The sequence below is a fragment of the Rhipicephalus microplus genome, chromosome 1 (assembly GCF_043290135.1).
Source record: "Rhipicephalus microplus isolate Deutch F79 chromosome 1, USDA_Rmic, whole genome shotgun sequence".
NCBI classification, from domain to species: domain Eukaryota; kingdom Metazoa; phylum Arthropoda; class Arachnida; order Ixodida; family Ixodidae; genus Rhipicephalus; species Rhipicephalus microplus.
Genome location: NC_134700.1, coordinates 182,928,934 through 182,956,286, shown reverse-complemented (window position 1 = coordinate 182,956,286; position 27,353 = coordinate 182,928,934). Strand labels below are relative to the sequence as shown.

The 27,353-nt window shown below is 44.4% G+C and overlaps 2 protein-coding genes across 2 annotated transcripts in view; both read left to right on the top strand.

The window, feature by feature from the left end:
- Positions 1–27,353, top strand: part of tim (timeless) — a 132,774-nt gene that overhangs the window by 59,886 nt on the left and 45,535 nt on the right. The window lies entirely within an intron of this gene.
- Positions 19,650–24,702, top strand: LOC142803568 (uncharacterized). The gene is made up of 2 exons (XM_075888710.1): positions 19,650–20,215; positions 23,959–24,702. The coding sequence occupies exons 1-2, from the start codon at positions 19,676–19,678 to the stop codon at positions 23,998–24,000; spliced, it is 582 nt and encodes a 193-aa protein (XP_075744825.1). The 5' UTR covers positions 19,650–19,675; the 3' UTR covers positions 24,001–24,702.

Here is a 27,353-nt window from a genome sequence, read left to right as displayed (position 1 = left end):
GGGCACATGGTACGATAAGTCCTCTGCGAGCTTACAACCTTTTTTTGTCTTTCGTAAGCTCTAGACGGTACGGCACCATTTCCCACGTGGCGCCTTTTCGTTAGAGCAAGGCACGGCCTGCCAAGGTCTCTTATAACCAACCTATATTTTAAAAACCAACTGTATGGCTGAAAAGCTGGCACTGTCTTTTTTGTTTTAGTTGTTATTTTGTTTTAGTTTTTTTTACAAAAACTCCCGACAAGGTGCAGGCCTATCACGTACACCAATTGGGGTAATACAGTCTTCTTGAGATCTGTAAATATTTCAGCTCTCAAGTTCTTCGGTCGAGGCTCTCATAAAGGTTCAGGTGTGCAAAGAAGAACAAATCTTTTAGTAGAGCAGTTCTTTTGAGGATGTGGCCGTACCGTACTTGCTAGAAACAACAGGCCGACATCATTCACGCTTGCCAGACAGCCAATCACGAAGGCTCCAGACCCATGCATCTGTGGCGCTGTTACTGTACTATTTGAATACAATGAAGGAAAATGCTTTCCTCGCAATAAATAACGGCAACGCAGATTGAATGTCTGCATTTTCCTGTCATCGTTAGCATGAAAGAAATTATTTCGTGCTAAGTCGGCAATCCCGATCTTTCTTTTGGCCACGCACGAAGGAATGTGTCAAGAATCAGCAGTTTCCTTGACATATTTTGATGGGAAGCCGAGTATTCGCGTTTTCTTTTGCAACACGTGAACTATATGCGAAGATCGAACGACAAATATACTTTCTCTTTTAAATAACTACTAACTTCCAGATCAATTTCAAGACTCCCACGATCAATCCCACGATCAGAAGGGTCTCCACGAGGTCACTCTAATTCGTACGTAAGCTTGTGATACCGAGCAACTGCTCACTGGTTGAAGTTAAGCCCCACAATACTAGTCACACGAAATCATTCCTTGTTAACGTGCTATTTCATGCCGAGAAACCGTGCTGCACAAAAAAAAACAAAAATCACTTCATCTATATTATTACTGGTCGCCTCCCCGCTCTTCGGACAGCGTTGGTGCAAGCCACAGCGTAGCCCTGAAATAACCGTGTCATACGTCCTCACCTGCTGACCGCCAAAGCAAAAAGCTTTGTGTACGAGCGTATACCCTCACGTTACAGCGTGAAATCATTCACGCGCAACGAGCATATGGTCGACAAGTCCTGGCCACGGAGCTTTCTTGCACTGGCAAACTCGAGCACAACAACGTGCGCTAACAGAGCCGTGCCACGAAGCGACGACTGCTTGCGACATCGCTGCCCCTCTGCTCATCCTGCAGCGCATGTGCGTGCTTTTTTCCGTTTTTTGTGGCGGTGCCTTCGCGATGCCATTGTCACCGAAGCACGGCGCTGCGGTGTTACGAAGCGGCTCTAGCCCTCGTCGCGATGGGGGGTTATTTCTATATTGAGAGGATTAAGGGAACTTGCTTGTGTAATGCACTTTCGGGGAGCCATTCGCTGTTCTCTCGGCGGGCGCACTTTCGCGTCCCCCGCAGGCAAACCCGCGCGCACCAACGAACCACGGCACGCCTCCGCTTATAACGTACTTCAGAGCTTACGCCTTCGTTCCCGCTCCCACGACCACCAGCCGGGGATGTCTTGATCGGCGAGAAGTTTCAAAATCTGGTTACACGATTCGAACGAATGACGCACGACGATTGCACGGTTGCCATTTGACAATAGAGACTGCCCACGCAGCGGTGTTGGCCTGCCGTATACTGCGCTCCTTCGAAAAGGCCAAAGGGCACGGGGCCGGGTTTAGCTGTGAGCGCACCGGGAAAGTTATTACTTGACAACTTAAACACCAGTTCTAAAGCCTTTGTGCGAAGTATTAAAAAACTAGAGCGAAGAATAATTTAACAGAATTCGGTCTGATAAACTCAAGACGGTTTGATATATTTAACTCGATAGCGTTCAAAAGATCGTTACGCATGCAGCGATTTTGGTGTCGGTGTTCGTATCGTTCGTTGTTAACAAAAGTATCAGCATTGTTCGTGAACGAAACTTCTCACAGATGCAAGTAAAAACAATCTTCGGTTCGATTGGGTATTGAACCCAGATCGTCTGCCTGGAAAGTAGGCGTCCAACCACGAAGCCATGCCCATGCTTCAGTTGCTGCAGAAAGACTATGTGAATGTCACGTAGTGCGAGTAGTGTCATTAGCACATGTAATATTGCTTGGCAGAAGCGTAGAATCACGCCAGGATTTAAAAAAACGGAATCCTGCAACGAGTGCTTGGTGTAAAGGCCCACCATTTCCGAAGCACACGGGACTAACCAATAATATTTACCAACAACAGCATGAACAACGCGTGCGGCACAGAAGCGCATGTTGCCTTACGTACGCGTTATGGGTACCTTACCCACCCGCGAATGGAAGAATTGTGCCGCAGTTTGGACGATCACAACTGTACTCGCAGTAAGAATTTTAGTACAGCAGATTGAAAGGGCCAATTGAAAAGCGTACAGACGGTTTTTTTTATATACTTGCGGCAATGTTTAGTTGTCCACAGAAAATCAAAGGTAGCCTAGCGATGCAGCAGGCGATGCAAAGTGGGCTCAGTTACGCTATCGCGTCCTACTCTAGAAACTCAAGTTCAAGCATCTAAATTTATTTCCTCGACTGCGGCATCTTCAGCGTTTAAAACAAGTATAAGTGTTTCTTTACCTTCGGTATTTTTGAAGTTTACATTTGTGTGCATACACGCACACACACAAACGCACGCCCAGATATTGTGACACCCGACTTGAATACATTCGGCAAATGACAGATATTGCTTCTAATATCTTTGAGAACACTTTCAGAGGATTACCTTGTAAAGAAGCCAATAATGACGACTCCATACAATAATTTAGGCTGTAAGCTTGTGGCCAGCGACAGCAATAACAATGTTATAAATAGTTTCAACAGCAGAGGTCATGAAGCATAGCAATCCACACGTCGAGACGAGAAATTGTCCTCATCATGAACGGCCTGCAGGTTATGATGACATCTCGCGTTGCCTATATCACCTGGCATAGCTGCACCTAGCCCGTGCAATACAATAACAGGGCCGGCACGCGCTTTCCACGTCATCTTGTCTTCCACTTCGCTTCCCGAGCAGGTGTGTTTGTCCGGCGTAAGATGCGATAACTCGGTTGGGCAAGGGAACTAGTCCAGAGAGAAAGAACGAAGAAAACAAAAAAGAGCTTTAACAACAAAGAGTTAGAAAGATAATGAGATAACTACAGAGATAGAAAGGAAGCAAGAAAAAGAAGCTACGAGGGCAGGGAAAGAAACAGACATAGAAGAAAAAGAAATATAAAAACAAGAAAATGTTGAAAAACGGACAGCACGAGAGAATATATCGACAGATAAACATATATAGAGACGATTTACAGATGAAAACAAAGGGACGAACGACAAAAAATATATGAAGAGGGAAAAAGAAGTAAATGAAGGACCAATGCAACAAAAAATAAATTTAAAAAAACAGCCGGGAAGGCGGGAAGAGGGTTGGGAGGAGACCAAGGAAGAGAAATGAAATGAAGTAGCTTGCACTTGAGACGCAGCGCTAAAAAGACGCGGAGCTGATGGCACTTATGTAGTTATGCTATTGATCTTTTGCTAAATCTCAAAATCTTTTCTTTTTTTCTCGCTATTTTTATCATTTTCTCTCTTCTCTCTGTTCCTTGCTTGTCTTTCTTGTCTGTGTTCATTTCTATTTATCTCTTTTTATCTATTTCTTCTATCTACTTTTTCTTTTTCTCGGTCTTTTCACCTTCCTATTCTCTGTCGTTTTTTGCTCTCTATCTCTCTGTATAATTCTAGTTTCTCCTTTCTATCTTCTTTCTCACTCTTCCTTTAGCTGAATCTCAACGAGGCTATCTCTGCTGATTTGGTCTTGCAATATATACGTAACTCGTTTAAAACGGCTCCAGCGCTAAGCAATTCAAGACCAAGTTCAAAAAAGAATTACTATCACCGACAAGCCTATATTTGTTTCATTTCTACATTGCTCCTTGTATATTTGCAGTAGGAGAGTTGAGAAAGCCCAAAGTATCCTTTAATGATTATGTGCTGCGCTACTGCTGCTACAAGTGAGAATTGCTTGAATATGCCCCGTACTCCTTCCGTTCCTCCCCCTCCAGCACCCTACATTTCCTAGCGTCTTAGAGTGTTTACGGAAATATATGGTTGAACCTGTTTTTTTTTTCACGAAGCTGTAGGCCTAAACTGATTAATATAGTTACTATATAGAACTAGTCTGGCTTCTAGTAGTGAAACTTATTAAAGGTAAGAAGTACAGCTTGTTTTTTATTTCGGTTGACAGACGTTATTTAGTATCAACCGCCTCTCCTATATACTGAGCTGGCTGCTCTTTTTCGCAAATTACAAAATCTGTGAAAATCAAACCAGTATAAAAAGATACATCAAACTGTATCTAAACAGCGTTAGTAAGGGAATTCACCAGAAAAACCACATAAACAAGAACTTCATTCACATAGCCAGACGAAAATCGACACAAAATACAATCTAGTCACACTGACTCGGAACAAGTTCATCAACAACAATACAGATAAAGTACAGTCACATCGCTGCCTTAGGCTGACACAAAATCTATTCAAAGGAGCGCGGATTGACTTAACACATAAACCAACACACACTGCGACACGGTCATGCCAAAGCGCATATGTATAAAATGAGCTGTCCCGGTGAATTGAAACATCATCTTTGTAACTTCGAAGAAAAAAGTCAGTTACGCCACAGGGGTGAAGCATGCAACGAACGCGATAGCGAAAGCTTGGAATGTCACACGAAAAAAAAATCACAGCATATCCACGGAGTGCATGATGATGAGTGGGGCGAAGCATCCGTCAGTCTGTCCACGCTTCCCTCCGTCCGTTCGTTCTTGCTTCCGTCCATCCGTGCATCCGCCTGTGCGACCATCCTCGCATCCGCCCGTGCGTTCGTTCATCCATGCGTGCGTCAGTCCATCCGTCCATGCATCCTTCCGTCCGTCCGTGCATCTGTCTATCCGTCCGTTCAGCTAGTGAACACTCCAAATACCACCATCTCGCATCTTTTCAATATGTACTCATCATATAGAAGGACCGCCATCCAGCGGACATTCCAAGGACTAAACGAGAGGTGGCATGGCCGGACTAGAAGCGGCACGCGCGCACTTTCTTACGACCTGCGCTTCGTGCTATAGTTCCCCCCTTTCAACGCCGCTAGTTCATGACACTTTGGCCCAACCCTGGCTACACCTTGCCAAAACCAAGGAGGTTACGCCCAGCGAGTTCGACGTGGCACTCTTTTTGGTCAAATAGTGCTCAATGTGTGTCCGTCTGATACTTGTTTTGTTTAAGTGGGCATTAAATTCAAGGCAATTTTAATTGGAGATTAAGTCACTGATACTAAGTTCCGTAGGGTTACTCCATCAGAAACAGCTATATTTTTTTTATTTCTGATTATTGTGCGCGGCTTTCCTCCTCAATTCAAAATAGTGTGCGCGTGCTGCTCCTCGAGTTTGGCTGAGGAGGTGGCTACATACTACTGCTACTACTACTACTACTACTACTGCTGCTGCTGCTGCTGCTGCTACTACTACTACTACTACTACTACTACTACTACTACTACTACTACTACTACTACTACTACTACTACTACTACTAGTAGTAGTAGTAGTAGTAGTAGTAGTAGTAGTACTACTACATACATCGCGGACGCACGACCCACGGCTTAAGGAGCTTCGCCCCTAAAAAATAAATGAGCTCAAAACTTGCAGCGCACCGCTGAACGCGAAAAAGGATGGTCGAAAATAACGCTCAGGTATACACAGGACTAGCGCAAACAACTTTCACTGTTGTTACAACTTTGTAAATGAAACATTTGCCAAAATTATTCGTTTAGATCGCCATCTTTTTATTTTTCGAACTCGCAATATTTTCAAGCGTTAATTCATTCCTAACATATCCGGAGGTATTTTTCAGTTTTAATTTTCTTTAGAAAATATCGGTGAAATATTCTTAGGTTACAGTTAGCTCTGCTCTTTCTCAGGCTGAAATCTGAGATGAAGTTTACATAGTGTCAAATGTTCTGTGAAGTTTAGGCAATACTTGACACATTTTTGGGGGAGCTTCTTTCGCAATATTTATTTTGAAGTCAGAATTATTATTTTCTGTGTTCTAAAATCCGTTATCATTTCGGAAGGTATGAGCTGTGACTTTTTGTTTGTCTAAACGACTTCACTCTATGTGCGTGCATGGTGTTCGAGTTCACGTGGTGCATTCAAGTTGTTTTCAAGCTTTTCATAATTGCACTCCCTCGTTCATTCATTCCTGAAATCTTTAAGTAGAAGATGTCATCAGTATTTTTGTTCACAAATGATTGATAGACGGACTAAAATGTTACCTAAACAAAGAGCATGATTACGGAGAAAAAGAAGAGAAAGTGAAGGTTTAGAAAGGATGGAAGGAAATGTGGTGGAGAAAACGTAACGCAACGCAAACATTAAAAAGAAATCTTCTATAAACTGCCTATGGTGCAAAACCGAGCGTAGAAATGTTATATGATGTCTAATTAACCTAAAATAACAAAGCAACTACCCTAAAAAGGCAGTCCGGTTTGTTTCGCAGCATGACTGCTAAAACAAAATAGGAAACATGGCATGAACAAGACGTTACTTGCTTTCAGGAAGATTGAATGGGACGCGGTAGCCCTCCCGGTCACGTACAGGTGCGCGACCCTTAAAGGATACGATCATTTATCGGCCGTGGTACACGACAGGTCATAAACAGAGTTCCTTGCCACCATTGCGACGGGAACAAGTCACTACAATGAGGCATTCACTGCACCACATCCGTAAAAAAAAATTGGGTCACATTCTATATGTGAAGAAATGGGGTTGGCTGTCACGGACGAAGTAGACGCCACCAATACTTCAGGTAAAAATATGAAGCCGTATTCTTATGCCTATGTTACGAAAGAGCTTCCTCGTCGATCAACCATGCGGTGTCCACCACACGGGATATATAGCGATCGGCAAAACGATCCCCACGGCGATACCTGTGGTGATGCCCAATCACGAACGGCACTTGCGTTAGATAGCTTTTGTTTACGTGAGCCTGGAACACCGGATGTCAGTTGCATGTTCTTCCACTAGTACGTCAGTGCCGTCTTTATTCTCATTTCTTATTAGCAGTAAAAGAATTGAAGTATTGAAATAAAGAATTGAATATATATATATATATATATATATATATATATATATATATATATATATATATATATATATATATATATATATATTCTAATCCACGGAGTGAATGATGGAGAGTGGGGCGAAGCATTCGTCCGTCCATTCGTTCTTGCTTCCGTCCGTCCATGCGTCCATCCGCCCATCCGTGCGTGCGTCTGTTTGTGCATCCGTTCCTGCGTTCGTTCATGCGTCCATCCATGCATCTGTCTGTGTGTCCGTTCGTCCATCTATTCAACACTCCAAGTACCACCATCTCACATCTTTTCATCATATATTCCCCATATAGAAGCACCGCCATCCAGTGGACATTCCAAGGACTAAACGAGAGGTGGCACACGCACACTTTCTTACGGCTTGCGCTTCGGGTCTACTTCCCACCTTTAACCACCTCGAGTTCATGGTATATACTAGTTCACTGTATTCGTGGCACTGCGGCCCAACACTCACTAAATATTTCTAAAACTAAGGAGGTTAGACCCAGAGAGTATAACGTAACAACCCTTTCTTGTCAGATAGTGCTCAATGTACATGCCAATTGCTGCTAATGGGGAATGAGAGAAGGCAGCATTCGGCTTTTAGTTAACGCGCACGCTGCGAATTTTTTTGATTGTTCAACAACGCACAGGAGAAATCTCCCACCGGCACTACCTTGGAGGTCAAAATGTAACACTTGTTACACACTACAACTACGACTACGAGGGACGAACGGGTGCCGCTATAAAAAGCTTCGGCCCTAAAAAATATTTGCGCCCGCATTTTCTTACGGAGGCAACTCAAGTGAATGCGTCGCAGAGTGGTGGTGGTATCGCGTGATTGTGTGAATGTTTCGTCTACCAAAGACAAGCGTCATGCCAAGCGAAAGCCAAGTATACATATAAGGACGCCCTTGAATGAATTCCGAAAGCGCTCTCGGCAGCTTATAATCACCTTTTCATAAACGCCTCCCTGGGCGCGGCCATAGCCCTCCTAGGGCTGTGCAAATTGGCGCGTCCCCTCGAAAAGGCACTGGAAACGCTGCGCCCTTAGCCTTTGTACTCCCGCGCACAGACCATCATGGCGGTGTTTTTTTTTTCCTTCCTGTGGAAAGGTGTTCGAGAAAGACGAGGCACGAGACAGGCTGAGCATGCGCAGTGGGGGTGTGGACGACACCGACGCCGAAGCGCGACATCGTGCGACGAAAAAACAAACGCTAAATGCTCCAAATTAAAAAAAAACATTCCGGGAATTCTTAGATGGTGTCATGCAATCTGTCAAGCCCCACCACATCGCCCCATATAGTGTCAATGTCCTATACGCGGAGATTCGTCAGAGTGCGCTGTGTGTGACCCACACAATTTGTCGTTCACACCGGCCCCTCTTATATAACACAACTCATCAATGCTCTTACGGCATCGCCTCATTCTAGGCCAGTGTCCTAGGATTTCAGTTAATTTGAGTTACCGGTTGTCCAGACGGCCTAATGTAGTCGGCCTAATGTGGGGAATGCTGGGGATGAAGCGAGGACATATATCAAGAGAACCTGTGCGAGTATTACGCTGCATCCGCAAAACCACAGTGGCCATCCTGATGACATTTCGGAGCAGTCATAATAAATATGCCACCTCAAGCCATAGTTGCACTAGAGAGGTGCAGTCGCGTCGTCAAAGTACACATTTAAGACGATGCCCTCACTAAGGATAGAAACGATGGAGGAAGTTGACTTTCACAGTGTGTCAAATTACAGTGATGAAGTTTTTATGCTAGGGCCAGTACAGCCCACCCCTTCTTCGCTGCATGGTCCTTTTTGCACTTTAGCAGACGAAAATAAACGCGTTCCATGCGTGTGAAATCTAAGTAAACAGTGAAGCTGACTAAGGTCAATGCTGGCTTGTGAGCGCCACCACGTGGCGTACGCGTATTGAGTTCTCCTTTCATCTTTATGACACTTAACCTTCTTCATCTCTTTTTTAGACTTCTTCCTCGCCTTTCTTTTTTTCTTTCTTTCTTTCTTTAACTCTTGCTCCATTGTTCTCCCTTCTACTCGTCTTTCCTCATAACGCCCACATCACTGCATACTCCTCAACCTCCCTTCGCTTTTCCACCCTTTCGTGTGCTGTACTGTACATGGACATGTTGTGCAATGATTACTGAATTTGACAAGGAAAGCGTGCTGGTAGGTCTCAAAGTTAATGTGCTTAAAACTAACGTTAAGTGCAACAGCCTCAGAAAAGAACAGCACTTTGCAATGAGTGGCAAGGCCCGGGAGTTGTAAAGGAATACGCCTACTTAGAACAGGTCATGACCACGGAGTCGAGCGATGAGAGTGAAGTAACTGCAAGCACAAGGATTGGGAGGAGCACGTTCGTCAAGCAATCTTAAACCGTGAATGGTAGTCTATACTACTATCCTTCAAAATGAAGGCATAAAACAGCTGCATGTTACCGCTACTTACCTACGAAACAGAAACATTGTGGCTTACAAAGAGGGTTCAACCTAAATTGGGGACGACGCAGCGAGTGGTGGAAAGAAAAGATAGGTGTAACCTTAAGCGACAGGAAGAGAGCAGAGTTGGTAGGGGAACAAACTGGTACTAACGACATTTTAGTCGAGAAGAAGAAATGGAGATGAACAGGTCATGTAGAGCGTTGGGGAGATAACTGCTGGTCATTAAATTTTAACTGACTGGATTCTAAAAGAAGGCGAACGAGCGATAGTGAAATGTAGGGGGCAGAGGAGATAAAGAAGTTTGCGGGTATAACATGGCCTCAGCAAGCACAGGAGAAAACTTTGCCCTGCAAGGGGTGTAGTCAAGATGACGATAATGCTATGACTTGCCTTTTCATCCCCCCTTCGCTTTACATCAGGCCTCCTCGCCCTCACTTTTCTTTCCTATTTCCTTTCTCTATGCATGGTTATCCCTTGAATTTACGCTCTCCCAATAATAATTCCTTCCTTTTCGCCTTCATATTATTCCATAACACCTTCTAGCCCCTCCGCGGTGGTCTAGCGGTTAAGGTACTCGGCTGCTGACCCGCAGGTCACGCGATCGAATCCCGGCTGCGGCGGCTGCATTTCCAATGAAGGCGGAAACGTTGAAGGCCCGTGTGCTCAAATTTGGGTGCACGTTAAAGAACCCCAGGTGGTCGAAATTTCCGGAGCCCTCCCTCCACTACGGCGTCTCTGATAATCACATGATGGTTTTGGGACGTTAAACTCAATCTATCAATCAATCAATCCCACCTTCTATTCCATTTCTTACCCACTCGCTATACAGCATGCTCAGCATGGCTATTTTAGGCTTTCTGGTTGTGCAGATTATGCTCACAGTATTTCTTTCGTTCAAATTAAGGTCATTCATCTCCTTGTTGTTCGTGTTGCTGAATGACGGTTCCATCCGCCGTAGCTGCACCCCCTTTCAAGCATAGTAAACTGCTCTATAATGTGTTAATTCGCTTCCATTTGATCCGGTGTTTCAGCAGGCAACTGTGTTCTTGCTTCATATTTCCAGGACTGCCATGTAGTTATGCATCTTCTGCAGGACTGAATTCAGCCTGTCAGCCTGTCGCTCGCGCACGCACGCACAGATGGTCCTAGCGTCACGCCATCCATGCCGAGACTGAGCGACCAATCACCGGCGATACAACCACTGAAGCGCCCCTAATTCACCCAAAAGTGGAGATTTAGTTGTGACATTGCAGTTACATCGAGCACTAGCGGAGTTGGAACGGCCCTAGCTCGTTTTGCTCTTTCCTTAGTTACGGTCCGTTCGTCGGCTAGTCCCTCTACCTCTGCGTGTGCACCACCTCGCCAGGCAAGGAGCAAAAGCAGGATGCTCGCACCCCTGCTAGCCTAAAAACTAGAAACTGGTTCTTCTTTGCCTCTGTTGCTCGTGACAATGCAAAAGAGTACAGGCGACGTCCTGGCATCCACCGGTAATATCGGGAAGGCACGCGAATGAGCATGCAAGCGTCTGCTGGTGGTTCACGTCCGCCTGGTCACGTTGTACTCCGGTAAACCACGTTGCGTTACTTCACATTTGTCACACTAGCACTCTGGTGGCTCAAGGTCATTGCGACACAATAGAATACATGGTGTATTGAAAATTTCACTCTAAAGCTGTCGCGGCGTGGTGTAAACGTTGAAAGTGTTCTGTTTGATGTTGACCTTTTTCAGCTCAGTTTTGCCCCGATGATTGTCAACGGCGACACAATACAGGCGTCCTAAAATTAAAGATATAAATGCAAACAGATGAAGAAACCATTCGCGGAATGGCTTAAATATATTCCTCTGACTATCGAAACATGGTGCAGCAGAATACTGCGGAAACGTGAAAGAAACACCACAAAACCTTCGAGGCAGGCTGAGGGCACGCTGAACAGGTTCAAAATTGTTGCTTCTTGGTCAAGTTGGTACTTACTTAAGCTCAAATAAGGCCACTAAAACGATAAAAAGGGGAAGAAAACTGACAGACAGAAGCAGAGACAGTGAACACAGAGGTGGCTACTAACAACACCAAGAGAGAGTCCCTTTTTATTTAATTTTACGCTTAATAAGAGTGAACAGTGTGTCAGTGCGAATCGTATGAACAATTCAGGAGATAAGTTGCCTGACCATACTTGTGTTCTCAAGCATGGCTAAACACGGCGAAAAAAAAATCTATCGCAGTATTCGGACACCACCTGATTCTGTCTTTGAAAGCGTCCACATATATTTTTTCCCTCTTCAAAACCAGCTCAACGTCGTACCTGCTGAACCACATTCGGGTCTTGTGAATGCGATTCTTAGAGAGAACTCATATTGCTGCTGAACTCTACGAAACGTTTTTTTCTTTTAATTCATTTTGTAAAAAGGGCATGCGTGGGCGTTATAGCGCACCACGTGAGGTCAATTTCCGCGCCCGCCGTTACGCGGTCAAAGTAGTCCCACGTGTTCTCACCCACGCGCGCTCAACGATGAACAAAGGCAGTTTGTTCGTTTTATTTTCTGTCTCACTTAGCTGACCGCTTTTATTAACGGACGCACCGTTCTATTTCCGTTACGCACGGTATATGCGTAACAGAATGTCAGAACAGCTTTAAATGTTGAGCTATAAATGCTCCAATCTTGCTCTATTTTTTTCGCAACAAGTGGAACACCGCACAAAAAAAAGATCGACCTTCTCTGACAGACGCATGTGACGCAACAGCGCTGTATGACAGCGGCTTATACCGAAACGTGACTGAGCTCCATCGATTCGCCCCTCAATATAGCAATCAAGGTGGCCTGTTCACTGCCCACGCCACAGTAATCTTCCGAGTGCTGGGCTGAAACTTTATACGCTTCATTAAGTGCCCACAAGTGTTAGAAGCTTGCACCTTTTGCTGGGGGTTGTCTCTCGTCGTTGCGCTGGTGTGTACGCTAGTGCTCATTGCTCCCGCTAGAGGCGGAGCTGTGTTCTTCGTTTCAAGAACGCTCACTAGATGGCGCGCTGCTGCTCAGGCAACGCCAAGGAGGTTTTACTGAAACTTGTTCTCTAACATCCTAAGGATAATAAACAGGTGATCTAGTAGCTATATAAAACAAAACGCATGGCCGCAAGTGCCCAGAGCATTACGGCGCTACAAGCCAGTCACCGTCTCCTTCTGCCCTGAGTAATATGGCCACCAAGGCTTCAGTTTGATACATGGGCGGGGATGCGGGACCACCACTCCAGAAGTTTTGGTATAACCTCCTTGGGCGACGCTCGCTCCTCTCTCGGCGCGTGCTCTAGTTTGGTAGGAGACCGCTAGGTGGCCGGGCCTATATATAGCGCTCGTTCTCGGCAAGCTTCCTTTATTTTTCGCCTGACATCACTGAGTGCGCGTCGATACCGCTACCCACTATGAACACCGCAGAAGTTAAGGTGACAGCGCGGAGTGCTCGAGATGCGGATTCAGCGCAGACTCGCCGTCTGGACCCTTCTCGAACTTTCCATTACATGCTATATTTCAAGATCCTTGAAATGGCTTTGTACTTTACGAATCACAAAGCCATTATACTCAAATAAAAACGTTTCTTCCAGCTTGTGTGATCCGTAAACAAGCTTTTGAACAAATTGTATATACTGCAGCAGTATGTAAATACCTGCATTTAGTACATTGATATGTAAATAAAAAACATAGTGTGTAACGTGTTCATAAAATCACACCACAGCAACTGTCGTGTCTCGTCTTTATATTATGAAGATTAAGCATATCTGCAGATTATTCATGCTTTACCGGATTTGACCTCTGGAGCAAGCTCCTTCATCGGCATTCGCTTCGTTGCTATGTAGGATTTTTTTTCGTACTTATCTCCCGCTCAATTAAAAAGTATGCAGTAACAATAACACAGTTCATTCTAATACTGCTTCTTAATTTTTATAACCACGAAATTACGAACATTTGACAGTAAGATAGTCTTGAAGTCAGAATGGTTTTTTAAAGGCCACCATGTGTCGTTCGCATATTCGTATGGTTGTTGTTTTTTTTCGTAATAAATGACTGCAGGAGCGAGGTTCGCCATGTTCTGAGCTAAGCGCACTGAATCAGCTTTACTGCGGCGGCTGAAACATGGCACAGTTAGTGCGTGTCGTGTAAAAAAAAAATCATATGTCTGAAAAGGCAAATGTGCCTCGTCTTTACATTAGGTGTAGTGGCTGTTGCATCATGCATCATAAAATATTGCAACGGTGTATTTACTATATATATATATATATATATATATATATATATATATATATATATATATATATATATATATATATATATATATATATATATATATATATATATATATATATATATATATATATATATATATATATATATATATATATATATATATAGGCAGGCATGGTGGTTGAGTGGCCGTAGCGTTACATATAGTCCAGTAGATCCTCCGCGAGCGGTCACAACGTGGTTTATTTCGACATTTCGGCCTAGAGTCTGGCCTTCATCAGGATGAAGGCCAGACTCTAGGCCGAAACGTCGAAATAAACCACGTTGTGACCGCTCACGGAGGATATACTGAACTATATATATATATATATATATATATATATATATATATATATATATATATATATATATATATATATATATATATATATATATATATATATATATATATATATATATATATATATATATATATATATATATATATAGTGCATATTTTAGTATCTCTGCACATTAGATCACGGTATTTGCGAAAGCGTGAAATTCCAGACACGGACGATCATTGCCGATCTGTTCGATTTTATTGGCAGGAACCCACCGCCGAATAACGCGGCACATGCGTGGGCGCAAGCGCTGCTTTCATAACAGTCCCACGGCAGGAATCTCCTAACGATTGGCTTCGAATTGCGTCCAATACACAGCCTCCCCCTACGCAGAATGAATGCTTGTCCCATTTCCACTGTAAGCGTAAACCATGAAGTGGGAGCCACGCCACGCCCCGCAATTGCCCTGGTCATGTAAGAACCGGCTTACATGACTGTTCGATGTTCCCTGCTAGGCTCAGATACACGCAACTTATCAGTTGTGCCCACGGTCAAGAGTAAAACGTCAAAAATTTCGATGATTGCGGGCGCACGGAGGTTTTGGCGAATTCATCAACATTAACACTTTACAACGCAGCATGACTGTAGACAAGATAGACTCTATTCCTCAGCGCGGGCTTTCAAGAATTATTATGAGAAACAAAAAAACGCCAGGCCTGTGCAGAAGGTGCAGCACAGTCAGCGAAACTAGAAGAACGGCCTTTCAGAGCCTTTCAAAACACTCTTTGGGTAACTATACTCCAAGCACACTTGCTTGATACCCACTACGGCATTATGAATAAAGTTTTTTTTTTCGGTAGTTGGACGGCATTCACTATGCTACTTCATTCTTCTGAGAAATGTGGTATCCGCTGAACGTTTTCAAGGAAGTCTGTGTCAATTGTTAATGCAGTGGCTGACGATGATGAGGAATTATGGCTGAAGTGGGTAGGCACCACAGTTGATAGGGAAACAAGAACAAGTTTGTGTAATGGGTTGTAGCATTGGACGACCCACTCGTTACGCTATTCGCATTGTGCGTGGACTTGTTGTTCTTTCGCTGTTTTAAAACGCTTCATAAGTCATATTAACGTGATGGCTTTCCCGACATCAAGCCTGCCTAAGGCATGGAGGAATGGAAGAAACGAAAGGCAGGGAGGTAAACCAGACGCACGTCCGGTTTGCTGCCCTGCACTAGGGGAAGGTGTGAGGGCATTAAAAGAGAAGACAGAGAGGAGAAGTGAAGGGCAACGTGTGGGTACACGTGACCTTGACCATTGCACGCTTATAAACGGTCACGCAGTCCGGTCGTCTTTAGAAAACTTGGCAATGCCCGCGTCGCTTTGCTGGCCTGCGACGCGCAGAGCCATGAAGCAAGGATCTTCTTTTCGGAAAAAAGGTCTACTATCTTGTTTCTTTAACGTTTCGCGTAGCAAGTTGCGTTCGCTCGCAAAACGATCCCATGAACACAGTAGATGTTCTATTGACTCGTCAGTATCGCACAATTAACATCTGGAGCTATCCGCCATTCCTATGCGAAAGGAGAACGCCTTCGTGCAAGCTACACCTAACCGCAAGCGTCACAATAAAGTTGAATCCCGGGGGGAGAGGTACGACGGAGCTCCCAAGCACCGGCATTACTCAGTTGTAGAATACTGGGCTGGCAACAAGCGGACCCGGGTTCGAGCCCCACTGTGTCATTAGCGCTAGTTTTTTTTTTTTTTAAGTTCGTACGATGTGGTTACGGAAACCGCCGGAGGCAGCGCGGCGGTCAACTACGGTGGCGCATGACCCTAGTTGTGATCTCATAACAGATTTCGCTGTAAAAAGTTAACAATGGCGCCCGAATTTACATACACGCAATCGTGCCACCATGCAATAAGCTACGCTGCGCTGCGAAGACATACAGTGAACAGCACCTGTCCGTCAGCGAGCCAGTAGACGATCAAGAACAGAAAGAACCTTCCATTGGTATGCCACATTCGCCTATAGAACGACTACAAAATAAACTTGCTTCCTTCGCTGTCGTTAAATGTGAAATGCAAATCTGCAGTCTTTGCCGCGATAGATTTTTACTACCCCTGAGGGGGTTATAACTACAATTACACTGCAGGGCATTGCAACTACAACACCGTGCCCTAAACTGCACTCGGTATTGATTAGCAACTCGTCGCAAACGCTTTAACCGTTATTGCTTGCGTGGTGGCATGATTTATAAGTACCGAGGACGTTATCAGAAAAACCACGTGTGCTTCATATTGCTCAAATGTCAACTGGAGCTGAATTTTCGCTAACTTAAAGCACAAGGAGTGAATGTAAAGAATTCTACCACGCATATGCAACTCCACTTTACAGAGCTGAAGTAGCGTCGGACTTTCTTACAAGTCCGAAAGCCAGAGTCCACTTGTCGTACATATAAAGGTCAGCTGTTGCTCCTTTGTTTCTGTATAAGACCTTTATTGACGTTCACTATTGAGATTCAAGCTAGCTGAGCAAAGCGGATAATGGTTGCCCTTTGACGAAATTCTGCACCTGAGCCGGGCCGTTTGTCGAGCCTTATTCGAATACGTCTAGCCGTGCGCTGAAATGAAATCCAATGCTTGCGTTCCGAATGCTGCTTGCCGCTCCTTTGCCGCAACATCCAAGAGACGCGAGTGGTGTTTTATGTAAGGCCTTTAGAAAGGTGATAAAATTTACGTTACGAAACTTGAGCGGTGGCCGTGTGTAGGCGCACGTCTGGCTCTCTGCACATGCGTCATCGAGTAATTTAATATATATATTTCCGATCCTCTCTTCCGAGCACTGAAAGTTGTCCTTGAAGGTTTCAGTGGAAAGGTGTCAGTTTTATGAAAGCGCTTGGACGTTAATAAAATACGTTATTTCCGGGTGCATAAGTAATAACCGCTACTCTCCCCTCCTGCATATTCATTCGCTGGTAATATGCAAGAAGATGGAAAATATCTTTGATGCTGCAAAGTAATGACAGCTCCCGGCATTGCCATATTTGGACGCTTTACAGCATGCCGAGTGGTCTCATCATTATCAAATGTTGATCAACTTTTTGCGTGTTTGCATTTTGTGCACATTTATCTCCCCATTGCGTGCTGTGTTTTGAGATCTGAACAGAAAACTATGATCATGGGATTGTTATATGTGACGTCATCGAAAAAGAAAGACCTTTTTTTTCTTTCTCTGCAAAAGATCTTATTACTATGCTGCGTGCCAGATACGAAACCGAAACTCTGACATCAAGCAAATCGGTGAATTTTGTCGCTTCCACGCATAATAATTGTAGTCTCTAATAATAATAGTTTATAATAAAGTATCTAGATTAGAGGTCCCATGTGGAAAGAGGTCCCATGTGCAAGTACCATCAGTGTTCCCTTTGGGGAAATGGCCCATAATATTTAGGAGTGAAGCTCCTCTTAGTCTAACCTTGTCCCACGTCAGGAGTAACCGGGAGTATCTTCCGAACAGTATAATCGATGGCGCAGTCTTATAGCAGTACATACAAACTGCAGTTGAGTGAGGATAGTATAGATGGCGCTGTACCACTGCTCTCCAATTGGCTGCTGCGTGGGCTGTGCCTATGTGCGTGGGGGACGAATGCCTCTTTCAGTCTTCTGGATCATTGCCGTACATGTCGGATAGTTGGTGGGACAAGGACGAAGCGTAGCGGCAGGCGCAGAGGGCCGCGGCGGCTCGTACTCGTCGCCAGACTTACAAACAGACCGACATACGGACAAACAGACGGACAGCCGGATGAACATACTGACAAACGTACGGACGGACGGACGGAGGACTGACGTTCGTACGTCCTTCGGGTAATGTCACCACCTGGCAGTGTGCTAAGGCATTGACAAAATTGCACTTCTATTGGAAACGCATCAAATAGGACGGACGCGCAGAAATGGCGCGTTGAAGGAACTAATCGCACGTTTATAGGTCATGATGCGTTATTTCAATTTACCAAGAGTACTGTGAGGAGGCAGTGCTAGGTATAAAGGGCATTTTTAAAGCCTGCATTTTATGTGGCCGAGGCGCAGTGGATATCGTACCTGGAAGCTGTTCTTGCCGGTCGAAAGGTCGTGCATTAGACTCCCGTTGACGGCCCCTTTTTTCTTTCTGTTCTGATCCGTATTATCTTTTAGATGTCATTTGCTCCACGAAAGTACATCAGCGAAATCTTGGTGAACCCCGGCATAAAATACTTCTATGTTACTCTAGAGACCGCAACACAAGCGTTAAGCATGCGAGAGTGGTGCTCGCAAGGCAAGGGTTCCATCCCTTGTATGTACGTTCATAGCGTTAGTGCTTCACAAGTGACCGAAGCCCCGTAAAGAAAAAATAACACGTGACTGACATTTAAACCATTATGTGCGGCAGCTTACCCCATTCGATGGGTGTCTGAGACGTCATTGGTGTCTACACTAATTTGTACTAGAAATATGACTGCAATTTTAATTTTTGAGCACAGTTCTTAGACACCCATTTCTGCGTTGAGTGAAATCGCCATTAGCGTTGTCGGCGTCCACGTAACCGATAGAGCGAACAAGGACGAAAGAGAGCGAACGTGGAGTGTGTTTGTGCTACGAAGCACTAGCCTTTGACCTGGCTTTCTTTCGTCGTCACGTGCGCTAGCCCCTCGGTAGGAGCTTGCGCGCATGCAGGGCTGGCACGTGCACTACGGCTGACTTTGCTTGTCGTAACGGTGCTGTCGGCGTTTCGCTTGGCTGGCGACGCCAGCAATGCACAGATTGGTGTGCGTAGCACTCGAGCGTTGGAAGTTTGTGCAGCAATCTAACGAATTCCACATAGCTTCAACTACGCGGATAGCCAAATCTTCAAACAGAGTTGGCGTTGCGCCAACACGACGCTGCGCTCGAAATTCACATTAGGGAGTATTGTAATACTCGACGAATTTTGATATACCTTAAAGTCCACTCAATCAAATACAATTCATTGTTCAACCAATTCTATCCCTTTTATGTACATTTTTTCATTATATTTAGCTGAATTTTCAGACAACTCACACCGGCGTTTTACAAGGTGGTCTGGAAGATACTAGACACTGTGGCTTGGTGCTCGGGCCACTGAGAACTATAGGAGGGCCAGTATCCTAATACAAAAAAAGAAATAAGTCAGACCTAATAAAAGCACCACAAGACAATTGTGAATCGATTACAGAGTCACTGTAGATTACATGTTGTGCTAAAACGTAAAACGACTAATGAGATAGCCACGTGAATTGCCGTGTGCTTTTCACAATAGTCGGTATCGACTATAGAGCAATATGGTTTTACTTTAGACCATGTTGGCGTATAATATAATTTTTTATAATATGCGAACTCGAGTGGGCACGTCGGCTGGCATCGGAACGGCGTCATGTCAAACCCATTCCTGTTCTTTGTACAGGTATTCCTGCCTGTGGTGTCTACGGCGGCCAGCGCATCGACTACGCAGACGAAGATAAATGCCATCACGCTCCCGTATCAGCAGCTTACCCATGACCAAGAACCGCACGTGCTGAATCTTTCTACACCGCATGATGGCGCCTCGACTGCATCGACTATGGCTATAAAAGGACGGCTGCAGCAACACCCGCGCAGTGGGCACGTCGGCTGGCATCGGAACGGCGTCATGTCAAACCCATTCCTGTTCTTTGTACAGGTATTCCTGCCTGTGGTGTCTACGGCGGCCAGCGCATCGACTACGCAGACGAAGATAAATGCCATCACGCTCCCGTATCAGCAGCTTACCCATGACCAAGAACCGCACGTGCTGAATCTTTCTACACCGCATGATGGCGCCTCGACTGCATCGACTATGGCTATAAAAGGACGGCTGCAGCAACACCCGCGCAGTGGGCACGTCGGCTGGCATCGGAACGGCGTCATGTCAAACCCATTCCTGTTCTTTGTACAGGTTGGTGTCGATTACTCCTCAGTTAAAACAAGCAATCGTTGTTTTATACAGCTGACGTGCCCAAGCTGTCTACATGCTTTTTTTGTGAATACATGGGATCTTGTACGGTCTTTGCTAATGTTGTGCGGAGACGTAGAGCTCAATCCCGGACCTAGTACCGCGGAACTTCTCAAACAATTACTTGATGGTCAGAAACTTATACAAGAAAGGCTAAACGCCATTGAATCCAAGCTGCAAAAAGTTGACAAAATCGAAAAAACTGTGCAGTGCCTTGAAAAAAGGCTTGTGGATTTAGAAGACCGAAGCAGACGCAACAACCTTGTGGTATTTGGTATTCCGGAAAGCGAGAATGAATCAACCGTTGTCCTAAGCGAGAAGGTCGTTACTGAGCTTTTTAAAGATACTTTGGGAGTAGAAGTACACTCAGTAGAAAGATTACACAGAATGGGGCGTCGCCAACCAAATAAACCTCGCCCTGTGATACTGAAATTGTTCGACCATCGTGAAAAAATAACCGTTCTACAAAACTGTTTTAAGCTAAAAGGAAAGCGCATGTCAGTGTCTGAAGACTTCTCCGCTGCCACTAGGCAAATAAGAAAACAGCTCTGGGATAGCACGGCTGACCTACGCAAATCGGGAAGGAAAGTCAGACTCGTGCACGATAAAATTAGAATTGATGATGAGCTATTTGAATGGGACGACGAACAAATGACTAGAGTATCAGTTTCAAAACGCCGATCTAGGGCAAGGCAAAAAGATGCGTGACCACACAGTCACACAGAAAGTTTTACTTGCCTAAACATTAATGCTCGCAGCATCGTAAATAAAACAACCGATTTGGAAAGCATAGTCATCGCGCAAAATCCAGAAATTATAGTAATCACAGAAACATGGCTTAACAGCGACATTGGTGATTACGAAATTACACCCTCGGGTTACTGCATCCTTCCAAACGATAGAGATACGCGTGGTGGCGGAGTTGCGATTATATTCAAGGACTCGCTGGAGTTGTTGAGGCTGCCCGACATCATAGGAATCGAATGTGTTGTCGTGAAGGTTATCTTGAAAGAATGTGCATTGATAATTGGCGGTTTCTATAGGCCCCCTAGTTCAGACATATCTTTCTACGAAAGGCTTAATAACTTTTTATTGCCTTATAGAAATCACTCCAGTAATCTAATGCTTGTTGGAGACTTTAACGTTCCCCACGTTGCCTGGGACAATGACTTTCCCTATGCGCTTTCAAATGAGGCTGAACATATTCTTGATCTTGTGTTGTTTCATGATTTAACACAACTTGTTCATGCACCTACTCGAGTCCAAGGTACCAAACAATCAGTCTTGGATCTATTCTTGGTCAACCACAGGGTATTACAGCGAAATCCAACTATCCGAATCTTAGAGGGTATATCGGACCACAAAATTGTATGCCTGGATATGCAATTAAGCTGTATCCACAAGGTGACAAAGCGAGAAACTTTTGTTCCTGTGTTTGCACGTGCAAGTGATGTTGACGTACTTGACGTACTAGACAGCTCTTTCGCACACTTTGTATCCCTCTACGAGTCGGATAAGCACTCGGTTAATCACCTGTGGAACTTTTTCAAAAACCTTGTGACAAAGTGCATTGACGAATTTGTACCACGTAAGCGTAAAATAATACGGAACACTAACCCCTGGATAACCAAAGAGATAGTACGCTTGGGACGAAGACTTAAAAAAGTAAAACAAAAACTGAAACGGCGCAACGAAGCGTCCACAAGCAACTTGGTTTGCGCACTGAGATTGCAGCTTAAAAACTGTATTGCTGACGCTAAAGCTCATTATCAAAACGTGCAACTAAAAAAGTTTATTTCTTCGTCCCCGGCGAAATTTTGGAGGTATCTGTCACCAAATAAAAAATCGGCACCTACTCTTGTCTTAGACGGCAATGCGGTGACTAACAGCTCAGAAACAGCGCGCATACTCAATGAATACTTCTGTTCAGTTTTCACTGATGATAATGGCACGGAACCTGAATTTCTTTTGTTTGGTGATTTGCCACCGATTGACAATATAGAAATAGATGAAGAGGGCGTATTTTCCCTTCTGCTCAAGTTAGATGATAAGAAATCTAGTGGGATCGACAACATACCTAATGCTTTTCTGGTGCGCTACGCAGAATGGTGTTCTAAGTACCTAAACCTAATCTTTCGGAAATCTCTTTCTCGAGCAGAACTTCCTCATGACTGGCGTTACGCCAAAATAACTCCCATACCAAAAAAGGCAAACCAGTACATACCTTCCGCGTACAGACCAATATCGTTGTTATGCGCATGTGTTAAAGTTCTGGAACACATAATATTCAAGCACCTTTCCGCGTTTATCGAAAGCAACAACATAATAGACAGTCGCCAGCATGGCTTCCGACGCGGCTTATCGACGGTTACGCAGCTACTCGAAATGGTACATGACCTTGCCTCTGGTCTGGACAAACAAAGCCAAATTGATATATTATTTCTAGACTTTGAGAAAGCGTTTGACCGCGTGTCACACCGTAAGCTTCTAATCAAATTCAAGGCGATTCTGAAAAATGACTCTTTATTAGCCTGGATCGAAGCATACTTGAGCTGCAGGTACCAGTGCGTCACAGTTGGTGGAACCAACTCGCCATCCGCGCCAGTTCAATCCGGCATACCTCAGGGATCCGTCCTGGGGCCTCTTTTCTTTTTGGTTTTTATAAATGACATTGTCCGCGATATACCAGTTAAGATAAGGCTTTTCGCAGATGACTGCGTGCTTTATCAAGAAGTGAATGATCCTAGCGACCAGCTTCTTTTAAACGATTCTTTATCTAAAATTCAAGACTGGTGTACGAAATGGCAAATGAACATAAACCCCAAAAAAACTGTTGCGATGACCATAACCCTCAAAAAAGATCCTTTAAAATTCCGATACAACCTAGGCAATCACTCCTTATCATTCGTTTCGCAATATACGTACCTTGGCCTTGTAATCACATCTGATTTAAGGTGGAACGATCACATAGCTTACATTGAAAAAAAGGCTTTGAGAAAACTAGGTTATTTACGAAGGACGCTAGCTAAAGCAACCCGCGAGACTAAGCTACTCGCATATAAAACGTACGTAATACCATTACTTGAATACGCGTCGCCTGTATGGGACCCCCACACACAAGCTAACATTGATAAACTTGAATCAATACAGCGAAAATCTGTACGGTTCGTGTTTAATGCCTACCGACACGACACATCTCCATCAGCTCTTTTGGAAAGCGCTAAGCTGAAAACTTTGCAATGGAGACGTTACCATGAAAGAATGAAGTTGTTCTACCTCATATATAATGACAAGCTAGCAATTCGGAAAACCAATTACATTAAACCAATTTTGCGCCGCGAAACGCGCTCCTCCCACCCTAAAAGAATTGATGAGCTTCTCTGTCATACTAACATATATCGGTACTCCTTTTTTCCCCGCGCAATCAACGAGTGGAACAAATTGCCACCAGAGGCTCTGGAAAGTGTCGATCTGAAATCATTTCTCCGTGCGTTACCTGCTCCATCTTTCTGATAGCTACACTCCCATTTCCTTTACAGTGCCTTTGTTCTTGTGCCCATTTTAGACAAAATATTTGCCTTACAATTTGCCACGCTTGTAACTAACATGCCCGGATGTACTTTTTGAATTGTTGCTGACTATTCTTGTACTTGAACTTTTTTTTTTTTTTTTTTTTTTCCACACAGCAAAACCTGCTGAGCACTACTTTCGTGCAGTTTTCAGTATAGCCTTGTATGGCACGGCAATTGTGGACTGCATTTCCAGTTTCCTTTCTATGTGAATCAACGCGTTCCTTTTTTTTGTACCACTGTATAATCTGTTCAATATTTTTTTTTTGTACTTCCTGCATTTGTGTTCATTGTACCGCCCACCCCTGCCCAAAGTCTGGCATTCAGACTGGCAGTATTCTCCTAAAAATAAAAAAAAATAAAAAAACTCGGAGTTAAAAGGGTTCGCATCTGAGCACATGCTATGAAGGTAGACATTTTTTTTTTTTACGTGACAGCGCAATATGGTGCGCTGTTACGATATGTGTCTTTCATTTTTATGGCGATAACTTTTATGATAACGCGAGCGTCCGTCTACTTTCTGTTAGCAATGACTTCCATTCACTCATTAGTCATTCCATGATGTCATTTGTGAGCAACTACCCGAATGAGCACACTCAGGCTGATATCCGTCTGGTTAAAGAGGTGTGCTCTTTCGCGAGAGCACTGTTCGGCACATAGATGTGCTGAAACAACCGGACTTGTTCCCGAGTGGCTGGCAAGAGTTGAACCTCTGGCATACCTTAAAGAACTTTACGGGAAGCCTTCAAACTTTGCGGAAAGCCTTTCTTTTTGACAATGTTCAGTTCTGTTGTTGTGTTGTGTCTGTTGTTGACGTACATGCGACGTTATTTAACTCGTAATAAAGAAAGAAAAAAATTACCGGTGTGGTTAGCTTCAGCGTGCACGTACGGTTCCGAATATTTCCAGTCAAATCTCCCCTCGCAATAAATACTATTCGTATTACTATGCTTATTGCATTGGTAAGCTACTTGGTTGTTCCAACATAGCTCTGACGACTGCATCCGAATCTTAATGGCACATATTAACGATAAGCTATCAGAAGAATCGAAAAACGTTGGACGAGACGTAAACGTTCTTAAAGTGTTAAACCACACAAATGAAGCCCAATTCTCAGGAAATGGTCTGTGTGCAATGCGTCTCCTTTGTGTGCATGATTTGCGAAACGCGAAGGCACGCTATTAAACAGATTTAGTAGCGCGTCCGTAGCAGCCGTAAGGACGTAGCCTGCTAGAATGACAGGCCGCGTTCGTACGGCTGCTGCGGACATACAACTTAATCTGTCCATTGATTTTAGGTAGCCCCATAAGTGGTCGGGCATTGTGATTTTGAACAATTTTTTTCCAGCGCGATGGTCATAAAGATCTTGCTTCTCAGAAATTCCGGTGACGTCATCAGCTCTACCTGACGTTTTTGCCAAGTGAACTTGTCCTCTTCAAGAGTAGAACTAAAGTTCTAGCCTTGAACAAGACAAGTGCAATTTTCTTTCTTTGCGTCATTGTTGAAACCGATGCCCACGGGGGCTCTATTACGCTATCGCAATCCACTCTTGAAGGCGAAGCTCGAGTGCCCTCTAGGAGTTTTATTTTATCGACATATATCAATTAATATAATACAGCATAAACTTTCTGCTCAATACCGATACTAAACCAATTAGCCATGGCAACTAGTGTTGCAAACAACAGGTTCTCACATAAATTTCGCTTCTGCAGTAGAGTTCTTCAATTTTTGTTCGCGTGCACCTCAGCTGATAGTCTCTTGTTATGCCTGTTTATCCGCGTACTTTGCCACGAGCATATCTCCATTCCTGGAGACTGGCCATAAATGTTTACATTCATAGTCTCACGGGCTCAGTAGCATGTGCACCCAATAATTCAAGCTGTATTTTCTTGCACATACATGAGACGAGTATTCAAGTAGCACATATCGAAAGAATCACGTTGTATACTTTAAAGTAGCTCATTTTGCGAGCACGGTATCGTGATGTCTTATTATAAAAATATAAATAAATTACGGAGTTATTATCGCCATTTTTTGGCGACGGCAACTCCTTTACACTTGGTTATTAGGGAAAAATTAAGAAAAGAATATATACACATACAGAGAATCCTGCATTTTGAGAATTTGAAGGTTCTTGTTTCAACAGAGCATGCACGGTGCACAGCGTGGCGTTGCTTGTCATCTTGGACCGAATAGCCTGTGTACCCACACGTGCGCCTCATCAGGCATATGTAATGTAGTAAGTGTAACTACGCGCAAGCTTAAAAACAGAACGGAGCAAGAAAGAGAGGCGAAAGAAAAGTGTCACAGTGTTGTCGCAAGGGCGAAGGATTGAATGCGATAGCAACAACTTGGAATGTAACCCTGAGAACTGCTAGTAGATCGAAACGTGCAGCGCGCTGCTCGCACAAAAATGACGCACGAGAACAACACACGCAGGACGACAGTTAACTAACAACGTTTACAGCTCGACGCTTAACGCGCTGTTCAAACAAAAACGACGCACGAAACGTAATCACAAGTACAGACATGAGTGCAAACTAACGAGTGTCCCAGTTTATGCTTCGCCATGTTTGAAAAGCGCGCTCTTTTCGCAAACTGGGCCTGCCCAGCGAGCGAAGTGACCTTTGTGACCCACTCAACTAACGCAACCGTTCCGGTGAAAGGTCAAGACACACTATTCTCCCCATCGAAGGATAAGCGCACACGCACAAGCACCTAACTCCTCCGGCCCCATCCGCAGGGCAAAGTACGTGTGGGAGATATGCGCGCGTTAGCGCATCCCGATGAGCTGGGTGCCGAGCGCGGGCGGCTTTTTTTCTTTCTTGACTTTTCCTATATATAGATACGTATACATATACGGTACTTGACGGTGGCGGTGACGACAAAAACCAGTCGAGACTGTCCATATAATTGCTATCGTAATAAAAATGAATGGAAGGGCATTAGCATACCAGACGAGGCCTCTGAGTCAACAACCCCTATATTCCTAAGGCCTCCCCAATGGTTGCGTGACGTCACCACATGTGTCCGCGCGGGCTCTTCGTTCCGGTATTCGGGAGCTTCGTGCTCGCTTCTATATGCTGTTTTTTTTTTCAATCAATCAATCATTTTCTTTCCTTTAGATAAGGTGGAGTACAGGACTAGAAGCTCAAGAGCTTGACGAGGTCCTGACCCCGTTCACAAGTTGACAAAGCAGCAGGAATGGTAGTCAATCATGCAAATCTGTGATGGATGCAAAGTACTATATCATGCCTTTGAGAAACTTTCTCAGGCACAAGTGAAGCATTCTGCACGTAGTTTCACTCCCGTAAAAACTAACCATAGGACACCAATAAGCTTTGATTGATATGTGGGGTTTAACGTCCCAAAACCGCCATATAGTTATGAGAGACGCCGTAGTGGAGGGCTTCGGAAATTTTGACCTCCTGGGGTTCTGTACGTGCACCCAAATCTGAGCACACGGGCCTACAGCATTTTCGCCTCCATCGGAAATGCAGCCGCCACAGCCA